At 45.0% G+C, this 22,112-nt stretch overlaps 1 protein-coding gene across 4 annotated transcripts in view; it reads left to right on the forward strand.

Annotated features, from left to right (window-relative positions):
• The window catches only part of PPP2R2B (protein phosphatase 2 regulatory subunit Bbeta), a 554,389-nt gene that overhangs the window by 513,909 nt on the left and 18,368 nt on the right, over positions 1-22,112 (forward strand). For all 4 annotated transcript variants that reach the window (XM_085618101.1, XM_085618102.1, XM_085618103.1 and 1 more), the window contains 2 exons: positions 361-538; positions 11,879-12,043. In XM_085618101.1, the coding sequence (XP_085474227.1) occupies positions 361-538; positions 11,879-12,043 (343 nt within the window). The remainder of the gene's footprint in view (positions 1-360; positions 539-11,878; positions 12,044-22,112) is intronic.

The following is a 22,112-nucleotide window of genomic DNA, read 5'->3' on the forward strand; positions in this document are numbered from 1 at the left end:
CTTTTGAGAGCTTTTTTAATAGCACCTACCCAGTCATTCAATAAATCCAGCGACACCGCAGGCGCTAACAGCCATGCACATTTCTGGCTCGGGTACAGTACATAAATTGCTGTAATAAGACAACTGTGGAACCTGGAAATAACTCTCTTCTAATAAAACCTCCATAAGCCAGGATTATGTTTCTGGGCAATTATAAGGGGCTACGTGGCTGAAATCCTATTGTGGCGGCTTCCTTTGGTTAGCCATTTATCAGTGAACGTAGGCCCGTCTTGCGGTATCGACTACAAATGCCGTAAGCTATTGAGAAAGTACTCTGGGTGTTGTGTTTGCCTTCTCTGACCTTTTCCTTTTTGTTTACAGGTTCCTGTATTACGACCCATGGATTTGATGGTTGAAGCTGCCCCACGAAGAGTGTTCTCCAATGCGCACACATATCACATCAATTCAATATCCGTGAACAGCGACTACGAGACGTACATGTCGGCGGATGACCTGCGGATAAACCTCTGGAACCTCGAGATAACCAATAGGAGTTTCAGTATCCTTTTCATGTGGGGTAGATACCATGGAGTGAACATGCAACGCTTCCTGGTCTCGCCTCGGGTCTCATTGCCATGCTGCCGTACTAGAGGCAGACTGGCCCTATAATAGAACCAGGAGGCTTTCCTGGCAGGCCATACTGATCTGAAAAGCCGGTTATTACTTTTTGGATGCGGTAGACTCTCTCTCTTCTGAACCTTATTCTTGCTGACCCTCGCCTCAGGCTGTGAAGGCAGCGGCAAGAGTCGGAAGTTAACAGCACTCTATGAGCCGCATTCGTTCTCTTTGGATCTTACTCCTGGTCTTAAGCAGCAACCAGAAAATTATTCAGGGGCTTAGAGCGAGACCGGTTTCCATACCTTTTGAGGTAACCAGCGGTCATAGGGTGTGTGACTTCTCTTTCAAGACCCATGTCATATTTTTTGGGGTGGACTTTTATATAGTGCAAACTCGACCCAAAGGTATCAGATGGCTTTACATGAGCACCAGTTGCGTTACAGACGGATACATTCATTTTGTTAGGCACAGGGAGATTAAGTGATTTGCCCAGAATCACAGGATGTTGAGCGTTCCTGCCGTGACTCAAACCCTGTTGCCCAGCTTCGAGGTCGATCGCTCTTTGTTGAGGAATGTCCAAAACAGGGTAGGACAAGATCTGGGATGGAGTGTGACTGTGGTCTGTCCTGCCAGTCATTCGGAGCCACTGGACTGTTGTCCAATTGGCCTCCATTCCTAAAGGTCTGAAGTGTGTTACAATCCAGGCATTGTTGTCTACCGCTACAAGAAGTTCTTGCAAGCAGTAAATTGTTTAGAAACTCCTTTAAAGAAAGAATCAGATAATACTTAGCCGTAAATTAATTAATAATCTGTTTTTTTAGTTAAATGCAGAGAGAGGCGGCATTAGACCTGGCAGCCAAGACTTGTTTCTTTAATCACTTGCTGGTGCCAAGCAACCGAGACAGCTCAGTCTGACAGCATGGCGGGTCTCTGCTGCACAGCCTGCCTGACAAGGTGTTGAATTTGTCTGCACAGCTTGGGATTGGGGAGGAGGTGTAATAGGGTTGAGGTAGGGGTAACAGAGGAGGGAGAAAGCGAAGGGGGGGGGGGGTTCTCTTCGGTTATTGAAAGACAGATGCCATGAGGGGTGCAATAAGGAGGGGTGACATATTAGTACTGCAGCATAATTCTCTTTACACGCTGCAGATACAGCCAAAATGCTAGATGCAGGCACAGATGGGGCTAACACTCTACCTGTTAACCCCCTCCTCGCCAAATAGTGTAAAAAGATGTTAGAGCGCGATGCTGGTCAAATCAGTAAATACGGATTTGCAGCAGCCCAAATCTGCTTCTTTTAAGGCGAGAACTGTGATCTGTTAGTATAACGATTCTTACACCTAAACTGACAGCTCTGTGCATTGACGATAAGTTATTCAGTTTTTTTTATTTTACTTTGAGCAAAGTGTGCCTTCCAATTTGAGGCACTCCCAAAAAAAATTACATTTCCCATTATCTTTATTATTTTTATTTTTGATTGTTTGCCACTCCCACATCTCGCTTCTGAAGTTACGGTTACGTTGATGATTCCAGTGACTTCGTCACCACGCTGCCTATTTTATGGTATTGCCAGGTAATGTCCTGCACGCAACAAACGTTACTAACTTTTGGTGCTTTTGTAATAGGAGCTGTTACCTACCTCAACGGTACTGACGTTAGTCACGCCTTAAAAAATTCAACGCTGAGTGAGCCGCGCCAGGATTCCAACCAATGGCCTGGAGGTTGCACCCAGATACATGACAGAAACCATAGCACCCGTCCCATGAATGGGCTTGTCCCATTTATCCCATCCGCTCATCCTGTCCTCCTCATGGAACTGGCTTGTTTTAAGGTGGCTTTGAAGGAGCTTCATGCTTAACGAAACATGACACATGCTGAAACGTGCTCGTCTCTGGTGACTATGGGTTTGCAGGTATGGTACAAGGAGACGAGCCTTATGCTCAACCATATAGGTAATTTGATTAGACCAGTAGACCTGTTGTAAATCCTTTACATAATCTGTGAAATTCCCTGTTTGGTTAACCAGTCACAGTGGCTTCGGTAGAGCCCTCCGTGCATGCATTGCCCAGTCAAACACAGCCTTTTGCTCAACTGAAAAAAGGGCCTTTCTCCAATTACAACCCAGGCTGTTGTCCACAGGCTCGTGACCTCTTACCTGATGGAACAGAACCTGTTGCCAAACAGAGCGCAACCTATTGCCAAGTTAACACAACCTCTAGCCCAACAACACAGAACTTCTTACCCAACAGAGCAAAACCTCTTGAAAACAACACAATCTCTTTCAAACCACATCATGTCTACTTGTATTACAAAAAACAACCTCTTCCTCAGAGGGCCATACCTTTTCTGATGGACACTTCTACCTGCAGATACCTCACCTCGAAGCTAGGGGAACTGGGTTCGAGTCTCGGCAGAGACGATCAACATCCTGTGATTCTGTGCAAATCGCTTAATCTACCCGTACCTGAGAATCTTGAATAAGCACTAGAGAGGGAAAACTCTAGCTGTAGTGCCTGGACAGGAATTGCTTGACGGAGGTATACTAACTTCCAGAGAAGCCTCCCTTCAAATAGATTTAATAAGGACCACTTTCTTATTCTAGTGCGTAGGAAAGGATGTGGGGTATCTTGGCGTGGTAAATGTCTAAAATCATTTTAAAATGTCTCCTACCTCAAGTGCAATAAAATCTTTCCAAGGCACCTACGTGAGCTGTTGCCTCAAGCCTTATGTGTGTGAGGTATTTTCTACGGTCTGGGAAAAGAACCTCCCTAAGTATGTGTAGGATGTTCCCACCTCCATAGTCTTTCCACCCAACTTCCAATCGAAGAAGCAGTACAGCCTTTTCCCTCTGAAAGGGACCATGCTGGTTTTTGTAATGTTTACTTTCAGGAAGCTGCATATTTAGAAAGCGTGTCGAAGTCTCGCTGAAGGCCAAAAGGTGTACGTTCAAAAATTACCACATCATCGGCATATATTAAAACATATACATTTCGGTGTTCAATATTTGGGGTGAAATTAGTTATGTTGTCAAAACATGATGGATTCATACTGCTAGCGGCCATGGCACCTTGCTTCTCACAGATTTGAAATCTACAGGGTTCCTCGACTTTCACCCTTCTGAGGTGGATGAAATGAGCACCATGTCTGTTAAGTAGTAGCAGTTATTCAAACAAATATTTTTTCTTTTCTGTGCATAAAGCGTACGTTAAGGCTGAAAATCAACCAGATTGATCTTAATGTTTCTCCTGGTGGTTTACATGAGTGGCTCTGGATTCTGTGCAGAGTGTGCACTTCACAGCTACACCCATGAACCACTACACGCATTGCTTGACCTTGTGCACATGAGACCCATGTGTCGGTAGCTGTCACTTCACCATTAGTTCTAATAATGCAGAGAAATGCTGAGGAGTTCAGAATTTCATCTTTTCATTTCAAATTATTTAAGAAATGTCTTCAGTGTGGACCATATATGCATCACACCATGTTCATAGAGGTAGGATTAGAGAGCGGCAGAATGTCCGGGTCTGAGAGCAGGTTCCACGGTTCTCCCTTTTAATTGCTGCTGAGTATTCAAAGGCACCAATTCACCTACAAGCTCTGCCCATTTGGCCCCGCCCCTTCCATGTTAGTGGTAAGGAACAGTGGTAACTCTGGGTAAGTTGGCCACAGGGCTATGCACAGGCTGTGGGGTTGGCTGCTTGGGGGGAGGGGGGTTGCCGCAGATTATTTTTCAAAGTAGAATTGAAGAGAAAACCCACTCATGAAACCTATTAATGTGAAAGGGGCGGGGCCAAACATGCTTTGCTAATTTTTTTCTTTCTTAAAGGGGAAGGGGCATGTACCCACCTCTCTGAGCCTAATATGGCTCTGGGGAACCCATCTCCCACGGCTGCATATATTTTAGAGGGGGAGGGTGGGCTGCGAGGCCCGCCTCCCTGAACCTCCTTAGGCCCTGGGCACCCCATCCCCCAGCGCCATTTTTGTTTATTTGAAAGGGGAGGGGGTCCAAGTGCCCGCCTCCCCGAACCTATTATAGCCCTGGGGACATATATATATATATATATACATATATATATATATACACACACATGCCCCCCCTCCCAGAGCTTATTATCCCCAGGGTGGCATATATATTGAAGGGAAGTGGGGTCGGTGCCCCCCCCTCCCCAAGCTCTTTAGGCCCTGGGTATCCCATCCCCCAGGGCCTTGTTTTTTTTAAAGGGGAGGGCGGCTACGGGCCCCCCTCCTAGAGCCATTATATGCCCCCAGGAGCCCACACCCGGGGCTGAAACTTACAGAAAAAGGAAGATTGTCAAGCAGCCCCCTCCTCGACCCTTGAAAATACCTTAGGGACTCCATCCCACAGAGCGGTGTATTTTTTAAAGGGGAGGGAGGGCCTTCCCCAGCTGTCCCCTCAGGGACTGCATTAATTAAAGGTGGGTGGGCCCCCATGGCCCCAGACAGCTCCCCGCATGCTGCGGAGCCGCCATTGTTCCCGTCTGCAGAGAGCTGATACTTACGCTGCTACCTCTGCGCTGGAGCAATCTCTTGATCTATTTCCCTGCCCTCAGCAGTGTGGGCAGGGAAACAGATGCAAAGTCTGCTCCCCGCCGGAAGTGTTTGCGCTTGTGTGGCAAAAGATAAAAAAATGCTCCCGCCAGGCAGGAGCAAACACAAGTTTCCCTGCCCATATCGGTGTGGGCAAAAAAACTTCTGTATCCTGGGGGTGGGTTCCCCGGTACATGCCATGTGAGCCAGCCCCAGAGGATGGGTTCCCCCAGGCCATAGAAGGCTCATGGAGGGGGGCCATGTGACACCCTCACCATTTGGCATGTCATCCCCAGTGGTGGGCTCCCCAGGGTCTATAAATCTTATTGTTAATGTTGGTACTGACATGGTCACCTAACTATAACGTTACTTTAACCTTTGTTTTTTTCAGTGAATTTCTAAGGTTTTTGGTTTAAAAAAAAATAAAACAGATCTTTTTATCACACCTAACTATAATGTTACATTAACATTTGTTTTTTTCAGTGTATATAATATAACTTTTGGGGCTTTTAGCCAACCCTTTTCATCCATTGGTCTATTATTGTGCCATTCACACATTTCTTCCACTCAATACAGGATAGAGCATGGGGTGATGGGTCAGCGCACTTCAGCCTCTGGCTAGCATTACCCATGGCAAAATACTCATTGGCAAAGCCAAAAGGCTGACAGACAACACCCAACCTATTGGCTTTGACAATGTTTGTTTTGTTACATGAGGATGGCGAGACAGCTAATGCTGTCTCAAGATCAGACCTACCAAATTCATTTAACATGTTTGCTCAGATGGCTTTTGCCGTCTCTAGATCAGACCTAACAAATTAATATAACATGTTTGCTCAGATGGGAAGAGTAAATTAAACTCTATCAGCTGTTTTGCCAGTAAGGTTATTCGGCACTTTTCTATGAGAAAGACAAAAGTGAACTGCTTCAGTAAACAATTCCTGTAATTCTCAGTGACTGCGGAAAAGTGCATTATTTAAGATATGAATAAAACATGATTTCATATTATGTAAAAAGCTCCTTTTTGCCCTACCTACAGGTGACAGCTCCTATTTGCAGCAGATGTAGCTGTGCAATCAAGTAGTGCATTATGGAATACTAAATCTCGCAAAGTGCTAGTTAGACTTCTTTCCTCTTAACTGCTGTATAATGTTTGCATTGCACTTACGCTGTCTTGAGTCAGGTGGGAATGTGAAAGATTATTGTGCAAAAGGGAATTTTTGCACCTCTCTGCTGGCTCAGAAGGACACGCTTCTTCTGGGAATATCACATGGCCATACATGTCACACTCCATTGTGATTGCCGATGTGATTTGAGGAGTATTCTTGTAGGGATGTATTTTGTATTTGCATGGTGAGGCCCATAAAATTGGACAAAACTTGGTATATTTTAAAAACTTCTCTACAAGAGAGCTTTGAGTTCTACTCCCGTGTTTTAAGTGAAGCCGAGAGATATCCAGTATTTTCAAACACACAGGGCAAAAGTGTATGGGAGTTAAAGACCACTTTACTATCGAACGCAGAAGTGCTATTTCAAGAACGTTGCACAGTGAGTACTACAGAGACTGTATAATTGCACATTGCCTCAAGTCAATAAATTATAGTCCGTTTGTAAATTTACAAAATACATCAAGCACGAGATGCATACTAGTTTGCTCCCTATTAGACTTAGATTTTAGTCCCAGCACCCACGCCTACTCAAACAAATGTGTGTTCTTGAACAAATCACTATTTTCCATGTGCTTTGGTTCCCTTGTGTCCCAAATTTAGAAGTTAGAAACCGGGCGAACAAAAGTATAACGTGCATGAACATAATGTGCCAGTTTGTTGTACTGGTTAAGTGCCTAGAAGTGGTTACTTTCACAATGTTGTGCTACAAACTATTTGCACTCTCTTCACTCAGTGCAATGTAGAAGCTCAAGTTACAGACCAGAACATATCCTATAATTGTTGCACTGCCATCTCCAGTAGACTGATTGTGTGTTACCACCGAAAACCACTTCATTGCCACAAGGAATGCATTTTCATGAAAAATGGCCATTCACAATAGAAACATTTCATGGCAGGGTTGTAATATTTTAGTTGGCGTTATTTTACATACTGCAGCTGCAAAATAAATATGTGGGAGACCAATGCACTTTTATGGTTTGCTTATGAAGTGTTTCAGATTAAAACCTTTCATTGTGACAATATTATTTATTAGCCAGATTTTTAGCATATCCCCATTTAGATAAATGCAGTTATCTTAAAAATCTGGCATGGATCTGGCCCTCCAGGACCGACTTTGGAGAATCCTGTTATTAGCCAACAAGAGCACTAGGTTTATCCTATTTTAAAAAAAATTATCTTTAAGGAGAAGTTTAAATATAGTCCCCACTCAAGAACTCTGCACCCTATAGCACACAATTTGGAGGCTAGCAGCAATCTCTTTGAAAGCAACAAAGCCTTGATATGAAGTGCTTTGTAGCAGATTGTGAGCAAGGCATTAAAACGGCCGCCCTGTCGATTGAATTCCTAAGTAGCCAAATGAAGGGGATTGGTCTTCACAAAGTACTGAACACAGTTCTGTGGTTTCAGAGGACTTTGAAATCCTCACTGTGCATAACCTAAGGGAGTTGGGAGAAGCTGCAGTCTAGGTAAATAAATGCTAGAAATCCCCCAAGCAAAGCATAGAACAAACGTACAATGTTAACAAAGTGGAGCGCTCTTGTGGAGATCACCTGGCTGACTACCCCAACATAATCCATTACTCATTAATATATTTTTCTACCAAGACCATTCTAGTTAATATCAAATGTGATTAGCCTAAACAATTTGAAAAACAATTAAACAATATCATCAGATCCCTTTGACTCCAGTCGATGAGACCCAAAAAGGGCACACACATTGAAAGTGCTTTGGTCCTCAGACATTATTGCAGTGTGCTACAAAACTGCACTTATCATGAAATTACCTGTCTGATATGGACATTGCAAACATATTCTTTACACTAAATGCACACTCACAGGTGGGTGTACCTCAGGGACAGAGGCTGTGTGCATTATGCTCCCACAAAATCGGACAATCAAAGGATCTCTCTGTAGGATCTTACTTAAAGGACGTGCAGCAGCAGGTATCATCAGTCTAAGGTTTATTGACAAGCAGCCTTTTCCCTCTTGATTTAGATGGAAATGTACCTGGTTTACCACAAACCTTGGGAATGCTTCCTGTGCTCTCTGTGTGCAATGATCATTCTAGGTTGTCCATCCCAATCTACAATTTTTTAATATTACCCAGAGGTCAAAGGCTCACGATTGAGACTGAAAACACAGGATCCTTCCTTCTCTCACGTCAAATGTTTGTCTATCATTGGAAAGTTGTAAAAATGCTGATTGATATCCCCCTCTTAAATAGACTCCTAATTCCCTTTCCAGGGAGTGAGGAGAAGTAATGGAGTCCTTTGATATGGTCCTAGCAAAGCTCTCCTGCCCACACCACGGTTTCTGGTGATTGAAGCGTGACATCTAAAGCCGCACACCACCACTGACCAGCGGCTTCCATACCAGGGCATGATTGATGAAAACAATCAGGCACATTGATCTATAGGACTCTGGTCCCTTCATGATTGACACCGCCCCTTCACCCCTAAAGCTACCGCGGATCTCGCTATAGAAATATTTACGGCTGAGCTGAGCCTCCGCAGCTTGGTGCCAAATCTTCAATTTGTGCTGCACTCAATTGAAAAATACTCCTGAGATCACAGAGTATACATGCTGGAGGGTTATATTTCCCCAATCTCTGCAGTTTTTCAATTCCGGTGATTGGCGCAACAACAAATGTTTGCTCTGTAGCGGAGTGAATATAAAAAGAAGCCGCATATCACAGTGAAACAGGCTGGACAATCCGGCAAATAACAAAAACGATGGGAAAGCATCCGCTGCACATATTAAAATGAGACCCCCCCCCCCCCACACACACACACACACAATAGCCAGATCACAGGGAGTGCACGTCAGATGGGCGTCACGGAGATCCTTGGATTACAATTCCATGCTTAAAAGTGGCACAGCCTTTCACTTAGACAGTGAGTAGAGTATTTGCTTGGAATGAGCAAAGCTAACCTGGGTTTATTCTGCTACCAAAATTTGGAAGCCATGTGCTTTCATTCTGGGGTGAACTTCCTCGATAAAGGGCAAGTGGGGTGTTGTAGTGCATACGTTATATTGAGGAATGCATCTTCTCGACCACACTGAAAAGCATGCAGCTTGTAGTATAGCATTCATTACCATTTTTCACAAAACTCTGTCTTAAAGAAACACCATACACATGACCCTCCCCAGTTGTGTTTGGTTCATCTTTCCCTAAACAAGTCTTTAGTTGTTCAATGGTATATTGTTCAATCTGAAACGCAACATTCATAGTTGGCACTGTTGGCACCAGTGGTCTAAACAACATAGCCGGCTGAATCTATACAGTTTATTACATGGAACACCCAGTGTTTAATGACTTTCCGAAGGCTGAGAAGTCACCTGTATGTTTCAGAGTCTAGACGGGTGCTATACATAAGTATAAGATGAACAAAGACTCTATAGCAGCGGAAGGGTTAGAACAATATAGGTGGTGGTGGATGGCTTCAAAAAACGTCTTTTGAACCCGCACATATATATGTTTTTTTTCTTTACAAATTAAACACGGTATGTGCCCCACCAACAATCCTCCCTTATCTAGAGAACATTTTTTAAAGGCTAAACCAGTGTTGAAGACCAATCTATGTTTACGATCTGCGACCTGGACCTCTATTACTGTCCTCCCAGCCGAAAACCATTTCAGTGTCTGCTGTCACATACTCCGCTGTCAGCTGCTGCCATGTTACATGTCCATCTGTCCACCAGTGCGCGTCATCCTCATAGTTGAGACGCTGTCCCGTTTTTCACAGCCTACACCTAACCTGATTATGCCTGAAATGCAATAAAAAGTCAAAATATTTGTTTCACATTGTTAGTTGTATTTCAGACCTTAATTTTCAAATTAGTGATCAGAGTCTAAACATTCAAGTTACATTTGCAACTCGATTTAAAACTTAACTAGCAAACATTATTAGGTCTAACATGACAGAGTTCTGTCTGCCAGACATATAGTTACCAAAACATGTACAAAGAGAGGGCTTTGGCTCCGCCCAAAGAAGCATTTTTATCTCACCTCATTCTGTTGGTGCGTGGTGTATCATTTCGCCTCCTATGAAGTGCTTGCATTGTAAAGCATGAGGGATTATTTTGTAAGCATGAGGGATTATTTTGTATCTCAAAAGGGCATCGAATTTTCACCATTAAATCCTTTATCTGTAATTGTGTTCTATACAACTAGTAATTGTATTTTGTTCTGATTGCTATCTGTGACATACTTAAATGTTTTAGTCGGGTCTCAAAATGCACGCCGACCCTATTGGCTTTGGCAGTGCTGATTTACAAGAGCTAACTATCAAACTCTGTGGAGCGTGGTTAATGAATAATACTATTCACTTATAGGATATAAGGTTAAGTGCTGTCTGCAGCTGTGCAATTGTATATTTTATACTTCGGATCATTAACAAGGTTTTAAAACGTTGTTCAGAATATTACATTTATATTAAAAAAGTAAGAACTATGTAGAGTCTATGGTCATACAGCAAGCTGGGAACTGGGCAGCTTTAATAGGTCTAGTGGACATTATATACTTCATTTTTGTTTAATTTTCTTTACCAATATGTCATTTCGTCCTTGCAAATGTTCTAACAATTTTTTTTCTTAGGAATTGTTTCCTACATGTCTATGCATAAATAAAAGCACTCAAACACATGCTGTCTGCCATTTTTGTATGTATCACTTTATATTTCAAACCTACATGCCAGCCAAGGCACTCTTTTCTAGGGAGGCACACATTAAATACCAATGAGTGACATTTTAGGGGATGGAAAAAGGCAAGCAGAATAATTCTCATCCACCCTAAGGGACTCCATCCCACGTTTCCCTTAAACCTCTATAAGTAATAAAAAAAGAGTCCAAAGGCCTTCCTTTTACACGTCGCATAAGGAATCAATTTTGTACATTTTCAGTCTTCCTCTCTGATTCCTTATCAACAAAGTTGCAAGATAGCTCGATGTCACTAAATATGTTTATGGGTTTTCACATAATAAACAAATGTATTCTGGGGCGTTAGTTCTGCTGGTGTGTGTAGCTTGCATTAATCCAGTCTAACTAACAAACCTGAAACAACTGATTTGAAAAAGAAAACCCCAGACCTGGAGCACTGTGTCCTTGGTGTCAATGAGTGATCTGGTAGTCATGCTATGCAACAGGAGATATGGTTCACTCAGGGAGGGGAGCTCACAATAATGGATGAGCGGTGCAATATCTGAACCTATGTTTTTCATGAGTAGGGTATTGAGTAGCAAGAAGTGTGCCCCTAGCAAAGTGCCAGCAGCAAAACCAGAATGAACAAAGAGCCTGGGGCAGACTAGATGGTTCTACAGGATCTAATGTTCATCGTGATCTTTGTTCCCGAAGCCATCCCATGTGGCGCCTCAAGTCAGTAGAAGATCTCAGATTAGGGCCCAGAAGCTCTGGCACCTTCCAGTTTACCTCTCAGTATTACGCGCATGAATACAATAACTTCACCCAATCAATGTTCTCTGTTGTACGTATTGAATCTGCAGCAGAGTTCTTCTTAATTAGTAGGACAGCAACTGGAAAGTGTCTGGACCCTTAACTTGTCCGCGTCAGATATTGTAGACATCAAGCCTGCCAACATGGAAGAGCTGACAGAAGTGATCACGGCGGCCGAGTTCCACCCACACCACTGTAACACCTTCGCATACAGCAGCAGCAAAGGGACGATACGGCTCTGCGACATGCGATCCTCCGCCCTGTGCGACAGACACTCCAAATGTGAGTAGCTGTGGTAAAGTCTCTCTCTTCCTGATAAATCAGTATTTACAAAATCTTGTACTGTGGTGCATGTAGGTTGCTTTGAAGTGTAGTGAGAGTGGTAATGTAGAATGTGAATGTCATTGATATGAGAGTGAAGGGTTTCCTATTACAAGCATGTTGGGGAGCGCTCTCAGTGGTAACCAGGTGACTTACAGTAGTGTGTGTTTTATGGACTTGGAAAGCTGACTCCTACTTGACCGAGTTGTTTGAGTCTGGGAAAATGCAGGTCTGGATTTTATTTTTAGGCACCACAAGCATGTGTCTAGGAATACTAATACCCACAACTCCTCTCCATATAACCCTCTATCCAAAATGTTGTAATAGGCATCCGAAACCTGGGGGTGAGCATTCGTTTTTTGCTTAACGTTGGGAGTGTGCCAGGGATGTCTTGGGGTTAAAACTGCCCTTGGGCAAATCACTTCACATCTGGTTAGACACGAAGGTTTGTAACAAATGGATTTTATAAAAATGCAATTGGGGTCTATTTTTTTTTAATGGATGGGGGGGGGCAAATTACCGTGTGTGTGAACGTTTTGAGGGGTCCATGTGGAATACGGGTTACTTTGCTCAGAATGTGACAATCATAGCCCACAGGTAGCATGTATCTTACCCATACTATTTAGCCCATAAGTGTGAAGCATGTGCAACCGTTCAGCACTTGACTCTCAGATTAGAGAAGTCGATCAGTCCAAGATTTACTCAGAGAGGGGTTATCGGTTTAGAGACTCAAAACTCAACAAACAATCAATCAACAATCCAAAACACTATACTGTACATAGAGTTTAAATGTCACTTCATACTACACCAGCATCTTATAGATGTGTCACAGTGTACCAGGGAAAAAGTCTCAGCTATCCCTCTAGGACAGAGCCTGCTATGTATTATGTAAATTGACTTTTAGTCCTCTACAAGAAAACTCACTTGCAGTACACCCCACCCCCTGTAATGTGGCAAACCCCTTCATCCCAGATTTGGATAGTTCAAGGATCATTGAATATTGGCTCTCCTCCCTTCCTGAATCGCAGTTGCACCATTGTGTGATGATTGTGATACGCAGGCTGGCCCTTAGCCTGTCAGTGATCAATGGTCAGTGCTGCACAAGAAGATGTGCTCCTTGCATGGTACACTAAGCAAAGAGTGTCTGCGTTCTGCCCAGCCCAATGTTATCTCAATCTGCGGTGTGGGTGTCTGCACTCGGCCAATGAGGTGAGTATCAGCAGGGCCAGTACTGGTGGTGGAGTGGCTGCTTGTAGTCTGGTGAGTCTGGCTTTGCAGAATATTTGTTGGGCCCAGGCACAAGATACCCCTCTCCTCACCCCCCTGAAAAAAGCAAGAACCTCACCCCTAGTGATGTTACTGGAAAATCATTACTGAGTGGTATCCTTTTCTGATAATGGGCGACATCTTTCACCTTGGCGCAGGAAAGTTACACGAGAAAGCCAAATGTGATCATGAGTCGATCATCACTTTACACTTCTAGGCACTAGCTTCTCTTTGGAGTCGAATCACTATTCCCAGCGCGTAACCAATTAACCCATTGTCTGCTGCTAATCTGAGCTTTTGTCTGCTCCTTCTACAGTTCCCGGTCTGTCTTTTTTTCCTGCCTTTCCTGTTCTTCTTTCTGTCATCCCAGTCCTATCTCTTTGCCTTTCTTCCTCTTCCTGACAGACTAACTTGATTTTGTCCCTCTCAAGCTCCCTAAACATTTCCGCCTGGTATTCCTTAGCTAGAGTGCTACCTTGAGTTTCAGGGTTTCCCCAAATTTTAACACTCATCACTGAGTAACCAGGGGAAAGGGGAAAAGAGTATCCTAGAGCTAAATGCAGGAGACTCTCTAAGGAAAACTCTAAAAAAAACAAAGTCCTAGGGAAATTGTGGCGGTCACCCTAGAAGAAGCCTGAAATTGCAGCCCTTAAGAGCCTGCCTCCACGGCTCTCTCCTCTGGGCTGTCTTCTCCCTATTGTTCAACCTTGGAGTCCTTCATCTTGTTTTTGATTTATAAGCCCCAGCTTATAAACTGCTATTAGCATCAGTTGGAACTGCAATTTAGAGATCCATCACCACTTGCCACCCATGATAGGAACTTATTAAGGAGTCCCAGGGTAGACAGGAGTTACTGGACTCAGGTTGTAACAATCAGAACTAATTACCACAGATATTCTGGGCACTAGCTATACTATTGAGCCCAAAACCGAGCACTGAGTACACCCCCTTAGCACTTGACTGTCTGGGTAGCAAAGTTGAGCAGTCCAATGCACACACAGGGAAGTGGTGTGGGGGTTGAGGCTCAACTGACCATTGAACAGCAATCAATGCATCAATGCTCAGCCAGTGTTTTTGTTTAAAATCAAAGAGTTGTACTTTTATGCACAACAGAATACTCATGTAAATTTCAGAGGACACTCCACGTGTAACACCAGTATCATAAATAGGGGTCATGGTGTGGTTGGAGGAAACCGGCTCTGCTATTTAAATACAAGAGAATGGTAGAGTCTATTCAATAATGTGCAGATATATGTTTAGCCCTATAGAGGGAACCCTAGGAGAAGAATATGATCCTGTGGTACCCTGCCTCTCATGTTTTGTCTTATCCCTTTATCTAGAAGTTGAATAGGTTAATGTTCAGTGGGGTAATTGATGCCTGTCCTTCCAGGATCCCAGTTGCACAGTACCTTTATATGTCCTTGGTGATGTTCATTATCTGCAGGCAGGGCGTGCTCATATCAGTGATTTGCTGTCAGTGCTGCTTGAGGCAGGGTACTCCTTCCACGGCCCACCATTGGGGATCATCTGCTCCTCTCCCATAGCCGGACCAAGATGATCATGGTCCACTGTGTGGGTTCCATGCGAACACCTGTCCAGATAAGAATGGCAGTGCTGGAATGGATGTGCACATGTTGCGCTGTTCGCATCTGATAGATCTTTTTTAGAAGGATCTATATAAGCAACGCAGACAAGGGCAACAGGAGGCAAGAGGCAGTAAAAAGCAACACAAGGATAAGAAAACAGAAACAGCAACATGACGGGAAGAAGAAAAAAGTACCTCAATCAAAGCACCAACAGTGGAAGGACCTTAATCAAGATCAAGCAATCTGTACTCTGCCTATACTCCAGAATAGAGAAAGTGAAGCCGGAACACGCTTCACAATTAGAAGGCAGAGAGTAAGATTGGCAATGATAAGCAATGGGTGGGCTCTAAGCCTCTGGTATGCAATATCTTTCGCAAGTGAGAGCACTGGAACAATCTTAGGAGTGCATATACCTCGTTATCACGCAGTCTTTTTCCCCACAGGGAATTATAACGCGGTCGTTACAACGACAGCGTTGTAATTCCGCATACCATTACCCCGCAAGTCGTAACAATGACTTGCGGAGGGGGAGCGCTGGATGTTGGAATAGGATAATTTACTATTCCAACTCCAGCCAGTGCGGACAGTAGGGAAGGTGTTGGATTTTAAATCCAACACCTTCTCCCCCCCACTGGAATGCGGAATTACAACGCAGTCGTTGTAACGACTGCGTTGTAATTACCTGCAGGGAAAAAGTTTTGTGGTGAACGTTTTTTACCCTTAGGAGTAGCTGTGTGCATTCCAAAACCTAACACTCATTCAGGTGAGACCTAAAGGAGGAGAGGCTTTCCCACCTAACTGTTAACCTAGCTAGGGGGCAGAGGGGTAGTAGCCCTTAGAGTGAACAATGGTATAGAAAGTGTGAAAGAATTTCCCTGTGCCTCCAAGGGATTTTTGTCTCCTCTCCTCCACACCCTAGAGTCCGACCCATTACAAAGAACCTCTGGATTGCCCGTGAGGAGCCTTGCAATTCACACACCTGTCTGGGACTCTCGCCACCCTCCACCGAAGGTACCACTTGGGCTCAGAAAGTTAAAATGTGTTCCTAAGTAGCCACATGTACCAGACACTCTCCAAGCACAACTTCAGCACACAGAAGTACCTCTTACACATTCCTCTCCCATGTCCCACATGGATATAATGAAGAACCAGGTTGCAGGGGACTGCCAGACAAATTTTAAAACAGACTGTTGGGTTTAGCTCCCGCCCCTGGCAGAAGACGAGTAAAAAGGCTTGTCCTGCCACTTTAGTCTTGTCACTGAGACCATTGTCCGTCATCTGCATCTTAGTGAACTCATAGTAATCATGCTCGATGAAAAGGAGAGTGGACATGGTTTGGTGCCCCCCGAGAACACTGAGCCCTGCTCTGAGTCACAAGCTGTGATGTAGGAAACTCTCAGTGCACATGCTCGACTGTCGTGTGCCGCAGCGAAAGCAAAAACCTACGGCTTCATGTATGGTGAACTTGAGGTATGAGTGTGTCCTCTCCGGAGCCAACCTTGAGAGCTTTTCCATCCCAACTCCTGGTGTTTTACTTATCTATATCTTTCTAACAGAATAAATATAATATACATATCAGTTCAGGCGCGCAATGCCCATTGGACTCAAAGGGCTTCAGCCCCCCCCCCCCCGTCGTTTGTGGCCAGGGCCGGACTGACTACCGGGCGTTTTGGAATGCTGCTGAGCTGGGGGCTGATTTAGTTGATGGGGACCTACGTGTACTGAACGAAATTCGTTTTGCTTTAATTATTTCGAAGAACATGCAGGTCTCCATGAACAAAATCAGCCCCCACCGCAGTGAAATCAGCCCCCTGCTCGGCAGAATTCCAAAATGCCCGGTAGTCAGTCCGGCCCTGTTTGTGGGAGCCCGAGAGGAGACAGCTTCCCGGGCACACACACAGCCACACCAGAGCACTTCACAGGTCTTTAAAAGACCTTTTGCTTGGAAATGAGGGTTTGGTGGTTTTCACCCCTTCTAAGAGCCCCTGCAGCTCCACTCTGCCTTTTGCTTAAAGAATCAGCCCCCCCCCGAAATTTTTTATTAGCCCCCCCCGAAATTTGACTCTAGTTGCACCTCTGTATCAGTTTGATCACTCATCCTCCAACTCCTCCACACAAAGTCCTCTCCCACAGAAGCCAGCCAGATGCATAGGAATGGCTTCTCAGCCGTCCCAACTCGCCTTAATCCACAAGTCTTGGCCACTGTTGTACATCCCCTTCATTCTCGAAGCATCACAGATCACTAAAAGCAACACAACCTTGTGTTCTTAATTCTGTCACCCTCATACTTCTTGTCCTCCTCCATAGGCACTGAAGCAGCTGCTGCATGCAGGGGCGGCTCCTCCTCAGGAGCGCAGGACCATCGCCCCGCCTGCTGCGAGCGCAGCAGGCAAACCCAAATAGATAAAATGGCATTTCAATGCCATTTTATTTATGTGCCACCGCACGGCTCGAGCATTGTACAGCATAAGGGTGGGGGCGGGGCTGGAATCCTGCGAATGCAGGAATTACAGCACTGGTCTGCAGTGTGCATGGCAGATTGGCCGGCTGTCTACAGCCATCCTATCCGGCATGCGCAGTGTAGACCCAGCAATCCAAAGGCGGTGAGCTGTCGTGCTCCATCTCGAGTTTATAGTGAGTAGCACCTTTGCGCCTTACCATTTGTTATTGAAGGCAGCCGCCACTGACTGCACATATGGTGATGTAGAAAATCCCAAGCTACTGGTGATATGCCCCACAAATGGGATTGCAGGCTTCCATTAACGCCGTGTATCCATCTTCTTGTATGGAGTCATATTGGCGCAGCTTTGCCCCACTCATGCAAGCAGATCTAACAGAAGAGCAGGCCTTCTGCACTATCCAACCAGAGTCCAGGGCTGCCTCTTTACTCCTAGGTGTCAGGAAAGACGTAAAAGTGCAGCTCTTCCAGGAGCTGCCACACTTGTCGTCTTTAAGGGTCTGTGTGGTTCCTATAACCCACCTATGCTCCACATAATAGACGCGACTCTGTTCTACGTCCATAAATCAATTATGTGTATGCATAAACATCTCATTTAGCAAGTTATTATAGGAAACGTAATCGAGACAATTTAACAAAGGAAAATACAACGTATTTCATGGCATCATCTGAAAATGTGTTTTCATATGCATGGTAGGCCTGGGCCAAAATTCCGTTCCGTTCGCGGAAATTGCGATAATTTGGCATTTTCGCGTTCCGCGGAAAGCGCGAAAATGTCAAAATTTCCGCATTCCGCAGCTTAGCGATAATTTGTTTCTTGCTCGCGCTGTAAAATAATACATTCTCGCGTGCGCGCGATCGCCTTACCTGACGTCATGCGTCGCACGATCACGTCTTTCTTCTCGCGATCATGCACCGCGAGACAAGTGAAAACAAGATGGCCGCGCCTGCGAGCAACCACATGGGTAAGTTGGCGAGCCACGACCACGCAGAAAATACCGCGAACGGGCGGGAAAAAAACTTCTGCATCTTCGTGATATTTCCGCGTGTTTGCGGAGATTTTTAACATTTTCGCGATAATTTGCGAAAGTGAATTTTGCAAATTCCGCCCACCCCTAATGCATGAACATTATGCATATCATTTTGAGACCATCCCCGCATAAGGAGTAGAAGCAACCCAGTGATTTCCGTCAGCTGTTTTTAATGTGGCTGTGTTTGTGGTGTTATTCGCCATGGGGACTCATTATTGGGCGTGCTTTGACAGATGCGCTTCAGTGACATGTGTCAGCTTGTGATGTTTGTACATTATTAGCAGACGCAGCGCGCGCCCCTCACTTGCTCTACATCTGCCCTTCATCAAGGTTTGTTGATGGGTCGGAGACCCACTCGGGATGGCATTGACCTTTGTCAAGCGGACACGTTTGACTTCTGGGTGCAGACAGCATCCGAATGAAGTCCCTTCAGTGCACATCACTGACGCCACGCTCCTTGTTCCACAGTATTTTAATTGTGCCGCGAGGTCCATGTTGGGGTCAGAATCAAACGCATGAGGGGACACAGAGCCAGGGGTGCGGCCCTGTGTAGCCCGCAGTTACGTAGTTAAAGTTTCAGGGAGGTGTTTATAACACTTTGGAAAAACAAATATGTGAAATTCACAACCGAGCAGTGACTGAGCATGCAAAAGGACTTACATCAAACATTTATTACAAGGAGCCAAACGTGGATTGCTTCTAAAATTCTAAAAAAAAAAAAGACAATATTTAACCCACTGAAAATGCATTTCACTTATAAATATCTACCGATTCCTGAAATGTTCCCAAATCCCATTCTTTGGTATTTATTTTTGTGCAAACCCATCATTTACGTAGTCATTCAAACAATGAACATGGCTGTTCGTCTCTGAGCGATACGAGCACCCGACTAGGGAGCAAAAGAAAATCAAGTCCTCAACAAAGGAGCTAATCTTAAATTAAACGATTTGACAAAGACCAAATAGAGCAAACAGAATGAGGAGCTCAGATAAAGTGCAAAGCCACACATTGCCTGAGCGGGATAAAGGTAAGCTGAGGTGTATCTGTCATGTTTGGTTTGCGCCGGTTCCCATGCCTGGACCAGCCCACAGACCAACTCGACAGGTTTGCAATAGGATTCCTTACAGAAGATCACCGGTCTCTTTGGGAAATCTCCCAGTTACCCTAAAACCCTGATTCTACTCTGAGCTTGTAAGGAAAGTGTGGGGTTTGCATCAGGCCATTGCCTCCATAAAGCCAGGGGGAGTGGGCTGAGCCAGCCATATGGAAAGAAGGCCACTATGCCAGTGCTTGTTGTGGTGACGCATCCACCTTCCAAGGACTTGGTGCAAGCTTCAAGAGGGGAGACATCCACTACAACACGGTCTTTACACCGCAATATGTTTACAACGTGGCCATTACAACGCAAACCGTTACGACGACGCGCTGGATGGTGCTATACACTAATTAATGGTGTGATTTACTATTCCAACACCTTCCCTACTGTTACGTAGGCTGGAGTTGGAATAATAAATCATACTATTCCTAAGCCCAGAGCCTCTAGCGCAACGACTTGTGTTGTAATGAATGCGTTGTAAACATATCGCGGTGTAAAGACCGCGTTGTAACGTCATACATTCCTTCAAGAATTATTGAGTGCGGTAATGTACAACCAAAGAGCAGAGTTTACCACCTCTCGTGAAATGAAGGGTGTCCTCTCTGTGACTGGGTCACAGGGGTTTTCAGCCTCCCTCTATCTACTGAGTCAAGGATCGGAACATTTTGTATCAGATCTGAGTTGTTTATATTTGTTAATGGGCATCACAAACGCTTAGGAAAGCTTCCCTTGCCCTGGCTGTTTAGCCATTTTCTGAAATAAGTGGCCCAGTCTGGACTCCTGATGTATACCTCATGACGGTAAATTTAAAGCTTGACTCCATTTTTTGTTCGTGAAGGCAAAGCATCTCTGTCCCTTCCCTTTGTTCGTTGGTGGCTCTCCTCCCGCCTTCACTGCCCCCGCTCCACAGACCAAGTAAGCAAGATCAATCTGACCCCCCTCTGACATTTCATATTGATTTACCCAACCCTCCTGAAAGCGCTAGCTTCACTCCGCCGCAATCCGACAGACGCGTGCACCTCGATTGACAGTTCATCAAAGTTCAAATGAAGAGTTGTGTTGACTTTCATGGATGAGTCCTCGGAGGCTGACATTTAATAACGTCAGCAGTAGAAATACAAAGGGCATCCCGGAGAGTGACTCTATGCTCAGATGTTCGTGGTAGAGTTGACGGCTCACTCACCTCTAGGTCGTCAGCTCAAATTTGATTCCATACAGTGGTGGACAAGTCATTTGGCATCAGGTGAGCTAATGGCGGCCTTTGGAGGCAAGATGGAGGCCTAAGACCACTTCGTACTCAACACTCAGCATGTCCTGATTCAATTGGCCCGCGGACTACTGACTGTGTTGCAGGTGGTGCTTTTAAAACCAAAGCCTATGATGGAAAGGCCATATTCGTGGAGAAAGGAGAATGTTCTCAACATCAGTAGTGCAGGACATATGTAGGCGATCAAAGCAAAACCAAAGGGGATAATGGATGGAGTTTTGAACATTGCAAGCACTCACCCCCAGTCAACTGATCTGGGTTTAATCCATCATCATTCTTTTAGCTCACTCCGCCACCCCAGTTCAGATATGGCCATATGCAAATCAGTCTGACCCTGTGCCTCATGGGAACAGTCCAGCCCGAACTGCCAAGCCGTGTCTTCCCTGGACCGGAAACAAGCATCCTGGGACCGGTTTCTGGCTAATCAGCTGTCATCAGCCAGGCTTGCTTGAATCCAGTGGCAAAGTGAGCAAGGGACCCACGTCTGGGCATAGCCTGCCAACTTATGGCGAACAAAGCAAAACCAAAGGGGATGATGGACGGAGTGTTGAACATTGCAAGCACTCTCCCCCAGTCAACTGATCTGGGTTTAATCCATCACCATTCTTTAGCGCACTCCATATGTAGGCGATGCCACAAAACCCTAATTTCCCATTGGAGGTCTTCCCAGCACAGGGCTGAGGCCCATCTGTGCAAATGAGAGAGCGGAGGGGGTGCTGATGCCTTGCCAGCAGAGGGCTTTCGACCTGGATGCTCACAGGTTGAACACGGTCGCCATTTTAAAACAGATTATTTACAGTAAGTTAACCGCACAAATAAAATGACATTGTTATAGGACTGCAGCATCCATCCATGAAGAGAAATGCAAGTGACACCTAGGCGTGCCAGAGGAAAAATGCTGAAATAGTCACACCTAGTGTCGACATGCCTCCTTGTGCACACTTTGCCTGTCGCTCCTATCAGCTGAACTCCACCACTGGAACTCATGTGTGTCCGTGAATGCACCCGACGGCAGTCAGTTCCTGCCCAAAAAGCCAGTACTGATCCTGTTCTCATGAACGCCAGTTGTACAGAATTCTCAACAGAGCACATGCCTGTGCTCAGATGATCAAAGTTAGACCTTCAACATCTTTTGTGCAACGACCTAAAAAAAATCAAGCCTTTGTGTTTCTGCTTTTTAAAAAATGTGGCATCATCTCAAGAGACAGCGGTTCAAACATTGTCACTCACTCATGGGTAAAAATCAGTGTTCAGGCGTGTTGCTGATTCACCTAGAAGTTGCTGCAATCAGTACATATGTGTACAACATGTTATGACTCACTTGTA

The sequence above is a fragment of the Triturus cristatus genome, chromosome 7 (genome assembly GCF_964204655.1).
Source record: "Triturus cristatus chromosome 7, aTriCri1.1, whole genome shotgun sequence".
Classification (NCBI taxonomy): Eukaryota; Metazoa; Chordata; class Amphibia; order Caudata; family Salamandridae; genus Triturus; species Triturus cristatus.